Source organism: Actinia tenebrosa, unplaced genomic scaffold, assembly GCF_029948245.1.
Source record: "Actinia tenebrosa isolate PJP-AT-01 unplaced genomic scaffold, QUT_ActTen_1.0 PGA_scaffold10__47_contigs__length_13832649, whole genome shotgun sequence".
Classification (NCBI taxonomy): domain Eukaryota; kingdom Metazoa; phylum Cnidaria; class Anthozoa; order Actiniaria; family Actiniidae; genus Actinia; species Actinia tenebrosa.
Window position 1 is genome coordinate 1,190,001 of NW_028292570.1, and position 12,115 is coordinate 1,202,115.

Here is a 12,115-nt window from a genome sequence, read left to right on the forward strand (position 1 = left end):
TATGATAAACTGTACACTTATTTATTTTCTATTATCATTACTACAATTTAGCAATATTTATTTTGGACTCTCGTACATTTAAAATGCAGTTTGCTTTAACAGTAATTTAAATATTTGCGAAAACATTTAGCACCTTATATAAGAATTTAATAAGAATTGTTTCGAAGTCGTATGTATAAATTTCAAATACAAATCTAATTAAAATGGTCTTTGGCGATCAATATACTTGCTTCAAATTTACTTAAAATCTAAATTCTTCTGGTTTTTGGGGTTATTTGAAAGCTTTGTAGTCAGTGCTAAGCATTTTAAATGACTGGTTAAAATTAAAAGTGAAATTCTCTTAACCACAGAAGCAGAGCGTCACGGAAAACCAAAATCTCAAATACTGAAAAATTCTTATTAGATTTTCAAATATTTCCAAGGTAAAATATGTATAATTTATTATTTTTCGAGGTTCATGCCGAGATAAAAGAAAAATTGGTTGAGAATATTAACAATTAAAGTCAGTAGAAAAGCCTTAGTGTATGAATATTGTGGATGATTATATTCTGCCAAATCTTCACTGAAAAGTCCATGTAGTATGCTGGTTTTGGAGGAGAAGATTCAGAAACTTATAAAAACCCATTTTTGGAATCCTTTCTTCTTCTCGATGCCTCAAGCATCAACTTGAAGCACTCTTGGTGTCCTTTTTCCCAGGCTAAAAACATGGGTGTTTTTGCTTGCTTGTCTGCAAAGTTTACATCTGCTCCTCGTTCTATTAGCAACTCTATGCTTTCTTTATGTCCATTTGAAGCTGCTTTATGTAGCGGGGTTTGCCCAGATGAACTTGGCTTGTTTATATACGACGGATCTTTGTCCAAAAGTGTTTGTAACTCGGTGACAGAGTTATCCGAAGCAGCAGCAAGTAGAAGAGCATACTTCGAAAACGTGACGTGCCTTCCAGCAACTGGTGACGAGGCTGCCGAATCGCCAGAATCTGATGATGCCAGCGAACTGTCTCTTCGTAAAGCCGGTTTCAGTTGAAAACTCTGACTTCGTTGAATGTTTCGAATTCGCTGAACTTTAATGTGACTTGGAGAGCTTAACCGCCGCCTGAATAAACTTCCACTCATTGGGCTTCCTGTCGGAGTCAAGCGAACGTCTTTGTGTTCGATAGTCGAAGACGTAATAGAGTCATTAGAAAAGGAATAACTCGAGTTGAGATTCAATTCTGAAGACGCTTTTCTCAGGCTTTCGCTGTTCATGATCTTCAGTGGGTCCTTTCGAAGGAGAAGAGTGAGAACATGCTCCTTTATCTTGCTTATCGTAGTTCTACGTTCTTTCCAACTTTCTTCAAGCATTTTTCAAACTGTTATGTAATCTCTAGATTTATAGTTTCCTTAAAGTCGTTTACGAAATTTTCTTGCGTAAGCCGGTTTTTATGTTGGTGGGCGCTTGGAGTTCCGTGCTTCGCGGTGTGTTTGGGAGTTTAGGGTTCACTGAGCGTAGTCACTGGATATGAGAAGTTTCTACTGATTATTGACATGTTAAAATATTTATGATATGACTTATGCAAAAGAGTTTCAAAAAGTTTGCATAATTAACTCTGCCCACATGTTGAGAACAATGTCGCCACACTACTTCAAAACCTTTAGCTTCCAAGCCAAGAAATATGATAAAAATGGTCTGTCAAATGAAAGAAGAGAGTTCTTTTTAAATTACTAATATTTTTCCAACATACTAGACTAAGTTTGAGAAACTATTGTTCAAAGTTTTGACGCGTCGTAGCATGTCCTTAAAGCTTCATTAGTTCCGTGGTAGAACACTAAGAAACTTTGAGGATTTCACGATAGCTTATTTAAATTTCAAATGGCCTTCCGGAAGTAATTATTCGAGTGCGAAGGAGTTAAACTCAGCTCACCCGCGGGCATTCCCATATTTGGATGAAATAATGCCAAGACGTTCTGAACAGCACATACAGCTTTAGGTACGTAACTGAGTTATACTGTCGATAAACATCATTATTTTAGATGGTTCAGTTGCTAATACTATACATAGACATGTCTTGTGGTGTTCAGATATCAATAATGTGACTTTTATTATGGTACTGTGATTTTAAAAATATGTTTTCCATTTATTCATTGACTTTTTACTTTATTATTCTTTCTCAAGCAATTTTTTTATTAGTTCTTACGCCTTCTTTCTTTCTTTCTTTCTTTCTTTCTTTCTTTCTTTCTTTCTTTCTTTCTTTCTTTCTTTCTTTCTCTCGTCATAGACTTTGAACAGAATGGTGGGATATTCAGCTGCAAAACCGGAAGTCTTTTAGCGCAACCAGATCCCGTTGCGTTGGCTAAATTTGCCAACAGAATTGATATATTTACTGCCTCGCGCACGTCTCTTGACATGTTTTTCTTTCCTTCCCACTTCTCTATCGAGATCACATATCGAATCCCATTTAGATAAAGATAACAACAAGTTATCCCTTCCTCTAAATGTAGTAAAGGAGAATCCCCATATCGTATACCACATAAACAAGTCTCTCTTTTTCCTTCCAACTACATCCCTCCCGGCTTGTCATAATCTAATATAGTAATTGTCATCGTTTGTCTGTTTGTCTTCCTTTGATCACATTTTAGTTTCCGCCTACATGTTTTTCCCTCAACCAAATGTCTCTATCGCTATAAAACAATATTCCAGTAGGCGTAACTGACAGCCTATTAAGATAAGGTTTATTAAGTAAAGTGCATTTGTCGTAAGCCCCCGTAAAACCGCGCGCAAATTGAAGCCGCTCTGATCCCCCCTGTGGAGGTGGCTGTGACTTGGTTAAAAAGTTAAAACAGATCTGATGTGATATTGTACTTCCATCAATCATTAGATATGAATTTAGTAACTTAACTGGCATTTTCTTCCTCTTCCTTCGATTAATTTATTGTCGAAGTTCGAAAGGATGTTGTGGTTCTGTGGATCCGCATTCGAGTCAGTGTTCATTAGTGAAGGTATGTTTTGTATTAAGGGAGGAGGAGCTAGGCCCGGGGCTTCAGAAAGGAGGGTCTTCAGTCAAAATATTGCTTTTGGGAAGGATCAAACCTTTTTATTTTGACGAAAGCTAGGGGAGAGTTGACTTAAATACGAGTGTCATGAATTTCTTACTGAGTGAAAGGAGGAGGGCTGCAAGCATTAAAAAAAGTTACGGTTAATTTGCTTTTACTACTCCAGCTCCTGAAGTTTTCTTTTCATTTTTTCCATGATTATCCTCTCCCCTTCCTCATGCACGAAACCGTTGCACGATTCAGCCTATGATCATTCCATCCATCCATCCATCCATCCATCCATCCATCCATCCATCCATCCATCCATCCATCCATCCATCCATCCATCCATCCATCCATCCGTCCGTCCGTCCGTCCGTCCGTCCGTCCGTCCGTCCGTCCGTCCATCCATTCATATCAAGGGCGGATCCAGAAGGAGGGTCGGGGGGGGGGGGGGGGGGTCGCGACCCCCCTGTCATTCCTGAGGTCAAATGGAGTAGTATAGGGAATGGGGGTTCCAGCGCAATCTCAACACGGGCAAGATCCGTATCAAAAATCCACCTACGGACGACCCCCACTCCAAGTGTGGTTGAGGGCAACAGCGCACTTAAATATATTAGTCTATATATGGAGTGCGAAGAATGTAAGAGGACTTTTAAGAAAGAAGCGGATTTGAAAAAGCATTTGAAAATGAAGACGAAGTGTATGAGCAGTTATGATTGTGGATGTGGTAAGAAGTTTGAGACTAAGGTTAAATTGTTTTGGCATTGTCAGGACTGTGAGTACGACTACGACGACCTAAAAAGTGCTTGGTATTAGGTATAAAATATTTCCTATTATATAGATGGAATCCCAAAGCAACTTCAGCACGGTGTCAATACCCGGTAACGGTGAGATTGACGTTAGACAGTTTTGGCGTCAGTCAGAAAGGAAGGTTAAAAGGACTCTCCGAAAAGGTATAGAAGAATTAGGAGCCCTGAAAGCGAGCATAATGGTAGAAGTAAGTTTGTCAAAAGACGAGGTAATGACGACAGCAATGTTGCGATCAAAGTCGTTAGTGATATTAGAATCCACGAATCTGGATAGGTCACTCAGTGAAGCCTTAGAAGCAATAATGGAGTCGCTGTCTAACTACACGAAAGAAGGATCGGGTTGGACAGTAGAGGAGGTTGAAGGAATAGAGATAAGTATAGCCAGGTACGTACCCATACGAGGGGGGAGTTACGTACCGCTACCAACGTGGGTAGAAAGGAAGAAGGCTATTGTAAACGTGAAGAATGAAGACAATCGATGCTTTATGTGGGCAATCAGGTCTGCACTGTATCCAGCAGAGAAGGATCCCTGTAGGACAAGTAAGTATCCCACAGATGATTTAGAGTGGGATGGTGTGGAATTTCCCATGCAGTTGATAGACATCCCCATATTTGAGGAAATAAACGATCTAGCAATTAACGTTTACGGAGTCAGAGAGCAGACGATAGTACCGTTAGTTCTGTCAAAAAGTAAAGGAGAGCGCGTACATTTATTCTACCACGGCGGACACTACTCATGGGTTAAACACATTAGCAGACTATTCTACAGACATACTAAGCACAAAGGCAAAAAGTACTTCTGCGACTGCTGCTTGCTGTCATTTACATCCTTAAATACCCTAAAGAAACACGATGAGATCTGCCGCGGAGTCGAAGAAGTGGCGCAACGGATCCAGATGCCCACCAACAAAGAGCTTTCATACGCAGACCATCAAAAGCAGATGCAAGTGCCTTACGTGATATATGCAGACTTCGAAGCGTTGATAACTAAGGAAGAGCAGAAACGTGGCGCCACGAATAAGGTAGGATTACACGAGATCTGCTCCTTTGGTTACATAGTAGTCAGATCAGACGGTAAGGCCGACCCTCCTGTGATTTACCGAGGTAAGAACGCAGCTAATGAGTTTCTAGAAGCATTGCGAGAAGAGGAGGGGGAGATTAGAGAACAATTAAGACGTCCAAAGAAGATGGAATTTACCAAAGAGAACCAGGAGGCTTTTAACAAGGCAAAAAAATGCCACATTTGCCAACATACGCTTCTTCAGTTTGGAAGACGAGCCAAGAAAGCGTGGGATGAAGATGGAAAGTATCTAGGAGAAGCTCATTTTAAATGCGGGAAGTATGCTAAGAAAGGTGAGAAGCCGGGAAAGCCCTCCACGCACTGCATTCACTGCCACAAAGCATTTGTTGAGGATTTCTATGTGGATAAGGTTAGGGATCACTGCCACATCACGGGTAAATACAGAGGAGCGGCTCATTGGAAATGCAATATAAACTTCAAAGTAAATCCAGACATGGAGATTCCGGTGTTCTTTCACAACCTCCGCGGTTATGACTCCCATTTGCTACTACAAGGAACAGACGGCTCCGACGTCAAATGCATACCCAACAACAAAGAGCGCTACATGTCCGTAACTGTGGGTAAGCTAAAGTTCTTAGATTCGCAGCAGTTTATGGCGGACTCCTTAGCAAACCTCGTAAAGTATAACACCAACTTTCCCATTTCCAGTCAATATGGCGCGGAAAGGAAAGGAGTCTACCCATATGAATACATGGATTCCTGGGATCGATTCAAAGAGTCCCTACCACCCAAAGATCGCTTCTACAGCACCCTAAACGAGTCCGGTATAAAGGACGAGGAGTACCAGCATGCGTTAGACGTGTGGGAAAAGTACTCCTGTGAGAACATGGGGGACTACCACGACATCTACCTAAGGTCTGACGTAGTGCTGCTTGCAGATGTTTTCCAAAGCTTCAGAAAGATGGCTATGGAATATTACGGATTGGATCCCGCTAATTTCTACACGGCTCCTGGGCTCAGCTGGAGTGCTTTGTTAAAGAAAACAAATGCGCAGTTGGATCTCCTAACGGAATACGACATGCATCGGTTTATGGAAGACGGTATTCGTGGCGGCGTATGCGGGCCCAGCCGACGTTACGCCCGCGCAAACAACCCCTTAGTAGAGCACGACCCAGAGAAACCAACCACATACATTTACTACCTGGATGCGAATAACCTTTATGGTTGGGCAATGTCACAGTACCTACCTGTGAGAGACTTCGAATGGGATCCAGTGAAGCCGATAGACTTCTACATGCAGGTAGGAAAGGAGGAAGACAAGGGTTACGTTTTAGAAGTGGATCTGGAGTACCCAGAGCGCCTGCACGACGAACACAATGAGTTCCCCTTAGCACCAGAAGCGATAGAGATACCATTTAAGCAGCTAAGTCCGCTGCAAAAGCAAATGTGCCCTGGTTACAAACCGTACAGGAAACTAACTATGAACCTGATGGATAAGAAGAAGTATGTGGTACATTACCGCAACCTGCAGTTCTACGTGCGACACGGAATGCGCGTAGAGAAGATCCACAGAGTCCTAAAATTCACGCAGGAACCCTGGATGCGCCCCTACATTGACTTTAACACGCAAAAGCGTACCGCAGCGAAAAATGACTTCGAGAAAAACCTCTTCAAACTGATGAACAACAGCGTGTTCGGAAAGACAATGGAGAACATCCGCAAGCGCGTAAGCGTAAAAATAGTCAGCACCAAAGAGGAAGCAGAAGCATACGTGTCACAGCCAGGCTTCGTTAGATACGTAGAAATGCTGAACTTCTACGTGATTCACATGAAAAGGGCAAACCTCTTACTAAACAAGCCCGTTTACACAGGCTTTACGGTGCTGGATCTATCGAAGCTGCTTATGTATGAGTTCTACTACGATAAGCTTAAGCCAAAGTACGGAGACCGCTGTCGCCTCCTGTACACAGACACCGACTCCCTAATTCTAGAAGTGCAAATGGAAGACGTTTACAAAGACTGCCTCCCCGACATAGACGAGTACGACACCAGCGGTTACCCGAAGGAGCACTTCCTTTACTCTGCGAAGAATAAGAAGGTAATTGGGAAGATGAAAGACGAAATGTTAGGAAAACCCATAGTAGAGTACGTGGGTCTGAAACCAAAGATGTACAGCGTGCTAAAGTTAGACGGCGTAGAAAAGAAAGCTAAAGGCGTAAAAAAGTACGTGGTTAAGAAGGACATTACGCACGAGTCCTACCTCAACGTATTACGAACACGCAAGGAACAGCGGCATAAGATGAACAGCCTGCGCAGCTATGGTCATCAGATACATAACGTCACGCAGGAGAAGGTGTCGCTGTCTGCATTTGACGGTAAGCGATGGATGTGTGATGACGGAGTGCATACGATAGCATTCGGACATCACACGATAAGCAGTTCTTCCATGACGAACCCACGTGTGGGGCCGTCGTGAAGATAATACAAGATGGGCTGACCCTTCTTAGCTATTACGCTTCGGATCTGGTAAGTTTCCAAAGACCAATTAGGATCCGTAGCTCTTTTGGATCCTCCTTCTAATTCACCCGGTCCGTAGAGATATCGGACTGTGACATTACCTAATTTTTTTTCATGGGGGAAGACCGCCCTCGAACTTCTGACGTAGGACTTGTGCTCCACGTGTTTCTTTTTTATGGCGTCCCTGGGTTTCATTCCCGTAGCCCTGGCCGCCTCGTTGTTCAAAGCCGCGACGACCTGGGGGAGCCTCTGAGTCCATTCCCTGTTGCGTTTGGAGGGATCTTCCAGCTCTTTCCAATACTGGTACCCAAAGAGACGCTCGGCCAAGGTCTTATTGAATCTTTCGACAATGCTCTGACCCCTGTGGTACTCAGCTTCGGCTCTCCTAATCTTGGTGTCGTGGTCTTTCAGGGTTTTGGTAACCACGCCCATAAACTCTGTCCCCGCATCCACCTGCAGCAGCTTAGGCCATTTCAAGACGCGCTTATAAATCCTACCTAGGGCTTCTGCGACTTCCCCAGAATCCTTGCTGGTTATGGGTTCGGCGTCCTTGTATCTGCTTGCGATATCGACTACGGTCAAAGCGTATCTATAGGTCTTCCTTCTTACCTTATCGTGCGGCAAGAAAAGCAAATCCGCCTGATGAACTTCATTGGGGGCATTTACGGTGAAGCTGGGCCTGGGAATGTACTTGGGCACGGGAAGATAAACCTGCCAGAGGGTTTGTTTTCTTAGCCAGTTCTTAGCCGTTTCTTCTGATACCCTGGCCGCGGTCGCGAGTTTCTTGATGGCCGACGCTCCTTTCCAATAGCCTTCAGGCCCATAGTAAATCCTCTTGAGTTTATCCTCTACGCGGCCCATTATATGAATTCCAGGACAAGATTGATCTTGCGTCCGTTAAAATCCACCGTCTTTCCGTCCACCTTAATGGTGATGTTTATGCTTTCTACCAAATTAGACAAGTCATAGCTCAAAGAAATGGGAGTGTATTCTACCAGGTCAAATGGATTACCTTTGGGTAGAAACTTGGACATAAGAGAAGACTTTTCTCCATTGTTGTAACTATGGGCTAAATCGCAATAGACTTCGTAAGAGGATGCGACTTTCCATTTCACAGGTATGGCTGTGTTGGTAATTGTCTTGCCCGAGGCACATAATAAAGATCCCAATGGGTCAGACTTTCCAAAAGTCATTGAATAATTTGACATATTATGTTTGAGGGTCATTTCGTGCGGCAATCCTGTGGTGAGAGTATAACCGTGTTTTGCTAATTCCTTGGCCAGTGTGATTGGCGTATAATGTCCATCGGGCAGCAATACGGCTTGATAGTTAGATCCTCCTGTATGCTCAGTGACTATGCCCCTAATCAGGTTATACCAAGAATTGTACAAAGAGCAACTTATGAGCCGAACCTTATAGGCTTTAATGGGGGGATTTAAATAAGTGGTAAAGTTATTTTTATCGCTTTCCAAAAAGACGATCATTATATTAGATACGCCAAAGCTACGCCTCCCGCCAGCCCTGCGACTCCTACGAAGACCAACTCATTGTCTTTTTGTTTCTTAGAAGGCTGGTAGTAATTCTTGAACTGAGGCTTTTTCATTCTAAAGTCGGGATGCGCCTGCGCATAGAGCTTAAAGGCGTAGTCTGTGTTTTCAAAGTTCTTATCCGCCTGCATCTTGTCTTGGTAGTTCTTGTCCAACCAATCCCTGTAAGCTTGTCTTTTTTCATTCCAAGCCGCCACGTCTCGCTGATATTTCTCCAGCGCTAAGTCGTGTCTCTTCCTTTCGGCGTTAGATTCTGCGTTTTTATCACCGCTAACTAATCTATCCAGATATCTACCACCATAATTAGCCCCTGTAAATGCTAAAGCTGCAATAACTCCGCCTGCAACTAAGCTAGCCATTTATATGTTAGGTAGGTACTTTTCCTTCTGTAGGTAATTCTTTGCCATGATAGCCCCGCCTACGGCAGCGGTCATCTTAGCAAAATTAGCGAAGCTCTTGCTTGGGTCTTCAGTAAAGTCTTCTTTGAGCACTTTCTTACCTACCCAACCAATACCCGCAACGATGGAAGTAATAATAGCTGCTTCTTCAACAGTTTTCAACAACGCGGTCGACATTATATTACAGAGCGAGAAGGTTATTACTCCATTTCAGGGATCTTACTTTTTCTAACAGGCGGTTCCACAGGTGTGTGCACGGGTGTGTGATATGTTGGGGGTTCTACTTTTGGCTTCGTAGCCCACCATTGTAAGTAGAGGCTGCCTGCTGCTATGGCAACTCCTAACGCGCCAATGACGTATCCCGGATTAATAAAGGATTCCTCTTCTTTTTCCTCCACCTTTTCTTCTTTTTTGGCTTTGTTCTTTTTATTCATCTCCGCGAGCTTCTTTCCGGCAGCGACTCTGCCTGGAGATTTAGCCTTGGTAATCTTCTGCTCCTCTTGGGGCTGCTCTACCTTCGACTCTGGTTCCATTTATATCTAAGGACTTGAAGGACTTGATAAGTAACTTAAGGTAACCCGAGCAAGTACTTGAGAAGTACTTGAGAAGGACTTGATAAGTACTTGAGAATGACTTAAGTAAGTACTTAAGGACGACATGACTAAGTACTTGAGGCGACCTGGGTAATTCCTGAGGACGACTTGACTAAGTGATCAGGTACCTCAGCAAGTGCCGCCTGGAAGACCTTTTCGACTTCTCTGTCCTTCTTGAAGTCCTTCCAAGACACCAGTACCTCCTTCAAGTCAACGTGCTGAGCTACGTGAAGTGCCGCAGAGGCGACTGCCATTAACTTACCGCACTTCAAAGACAACCACCCGCAGGTTATCTTAAGTTCTTGGGCGATGACATAGTCCTCGCTTATGTCCTTCCGCAGTTGCTCCACGTCGTCTATGGGCAGCGCAAGTCCGAGAAGCTTGGTGGCCAGCTTAATGGCTGAGTCTGCTACGGCGTCCGTGGTCTTACTTGCAAGGGCAGCCTCGTACCTCTTATGGAACTTCTTAACCTCCTCTTCCGACAACTTATTAACCTGTTCATGGGTAAGTTCCTTGCCTATCATTTCTTTACACTTCCCAGAAGACACGAGGATGTTAAGTTGTTCCTTGAGGTTACTTTCGTCTAACTGTGTGGGGACTTCATCTAAGAGCTGCTCAATGTCCATATATGTTAATGGAATACGGAAACCTCAAAGAGAAGATCATCTTGGAATGTTGGTGCGTTTTTAGGTGCCGCATGTATTCGTGTAACTGTTCCTTGGATATCTCACCGCCGTAGTCGCTTAAGATGGTTTCCAGGTCACTCCGGCTCGGAGTATAAAATACGACAAGTGAACCTATGTTTTCCCTGAAGGGCTTAGAGACACTGGTAAGCTGCTGGGAAAGCAACCAAACGCTGATATTGTCGTGTCTACCGCTGAAGGCGAGCTTAACGAGCTCGGAGGTGCGCTTTTTTACGTCGTCCCCGCAGGCAATGTCATCCAATATGAGGAGCGTCTGCGTATCTTTAGGAAATTGCTTATGCCAGAACTTCAAATGGCTGGATAACTCGTTAGGGTCTAAGATATCTACAAAGAAGTCGTCATCTTTCACTCCTATGCCCGTCCAGGTGCGGTTATTCACGTAGGTGGGGCATAATAGCACGATGTAGTCGAAGCGGTATCTAAAGGGTCCTAATAGCTGCTCCACGACGAACTGGGTCTTTCCGCAGCCGGTGGGTCCTACTATCAGAGCATTGCAGGGAATATGGTTCGGATCCATTATATATACGATGGACCCAGTGGACGCAGTAAGAAGGATTGCCACCGACGCAAAAGATAAAAGAGACACCATAGAAATGCAAAGGGAGGAGATCGATCGGCTGAAAGAGCGCGTGCAGGAGTTGTACGATGAAATGTGCGGTCTGAAGCGTGCAGAACGGTTTGGCGCGCTGATAACGATGGCAACGTGGGCTAAGGAGTCCGTTAAGGACTTCATGCGATATCCCCTGTAGAATGTTAACAATAAGGTTAAATCTTTGTTAAGTATATGTGGAAACTATTCCAAAAAATGCCTCAGAATGTTGACGTTTAGGTTAAATCTTTGTTAAGACGTGCCCTTCAAAGGGGTTGTTATTTTTATTTATTATTATTAAATATCCCTAATTATTCTTAATAATAATAAATAAAAATAAGAATGGGATTTGAGACTCTTTGCACAAACCCAACTTTACTATTTTAAGCCGCCTACTAATCCTTACGGGCTTTCCACATATACTTAACAAAGATTTAACCTTATTGTTAACATTCTGAGACACTCTTTGAAATAGTTTCCAGGCATCCTTAACAAAGATTTAACCTAAACGTCAACATTCTGAGACACTCTTTGAAATAGTATCCGGGGCAAAAGAGTCCATTAAGGACTTTATGCGGTATCCCATATAAGGGTTATTAAATCCTTATTATATATGGAGTGTGAGCGGTGTAACAAGGAGTTCAGCAGCAAGCAAATGTTAAAATACCACCTGGAAAAGAAGGTATGCGCTAAGAAGGCACGCGAAAGGCGTTGTAAGGAGTGTAATCGCCTCTTTAGCAGCGCGCAGATGTTGGATTACCACGTTGATAACCGCGTTTGCCTAAAGAACGTATGTGAGCGCTGCGAGGAGGACAAGAACGACGAATGGCATCAACATCGGTGCCGCGGCAATTACGACCTGCTGAGCGTAGCCTGTGAGGAACACGGCGACGTTGCTGCACGATGTTGCCCAAAGGAAACCCAAA

The 12,115-nt window shown here is 43.5% G+C and overlaps 1 protein-coding gene across 1 annotated transcript; it reads right to left on the bottom strand.

Moving 5' to 3' along the window:
• On the bottom strand, positions 1-1,499 carry LOC116287132 (uncharacterized). Its single transcript, XM_031693771.2, has one exon. The coding sequence runs from the start codon at positions 1,338-1,340 to the stop codon at positions 612-614; it is 729 nt and encodes a 242-aa protein (XP_031549631.1). The 5' UTR covers positions 1,341-1,499; the 3' UTR covers positions 1-611.
• Between the last annotated feature and the right edge of the window lie 10,616 nt (positions 1,500-12,115).

Excerpts from the sequence above, each read along its gene's own strand:
- LOC116287132 (XM_031693771.2), bottom strand. The coding sequence starts at position 1,340 with ATGCTTGAAGAAAGTTGGAAAGAACGTAGAACTACGATAAGCAAGATA.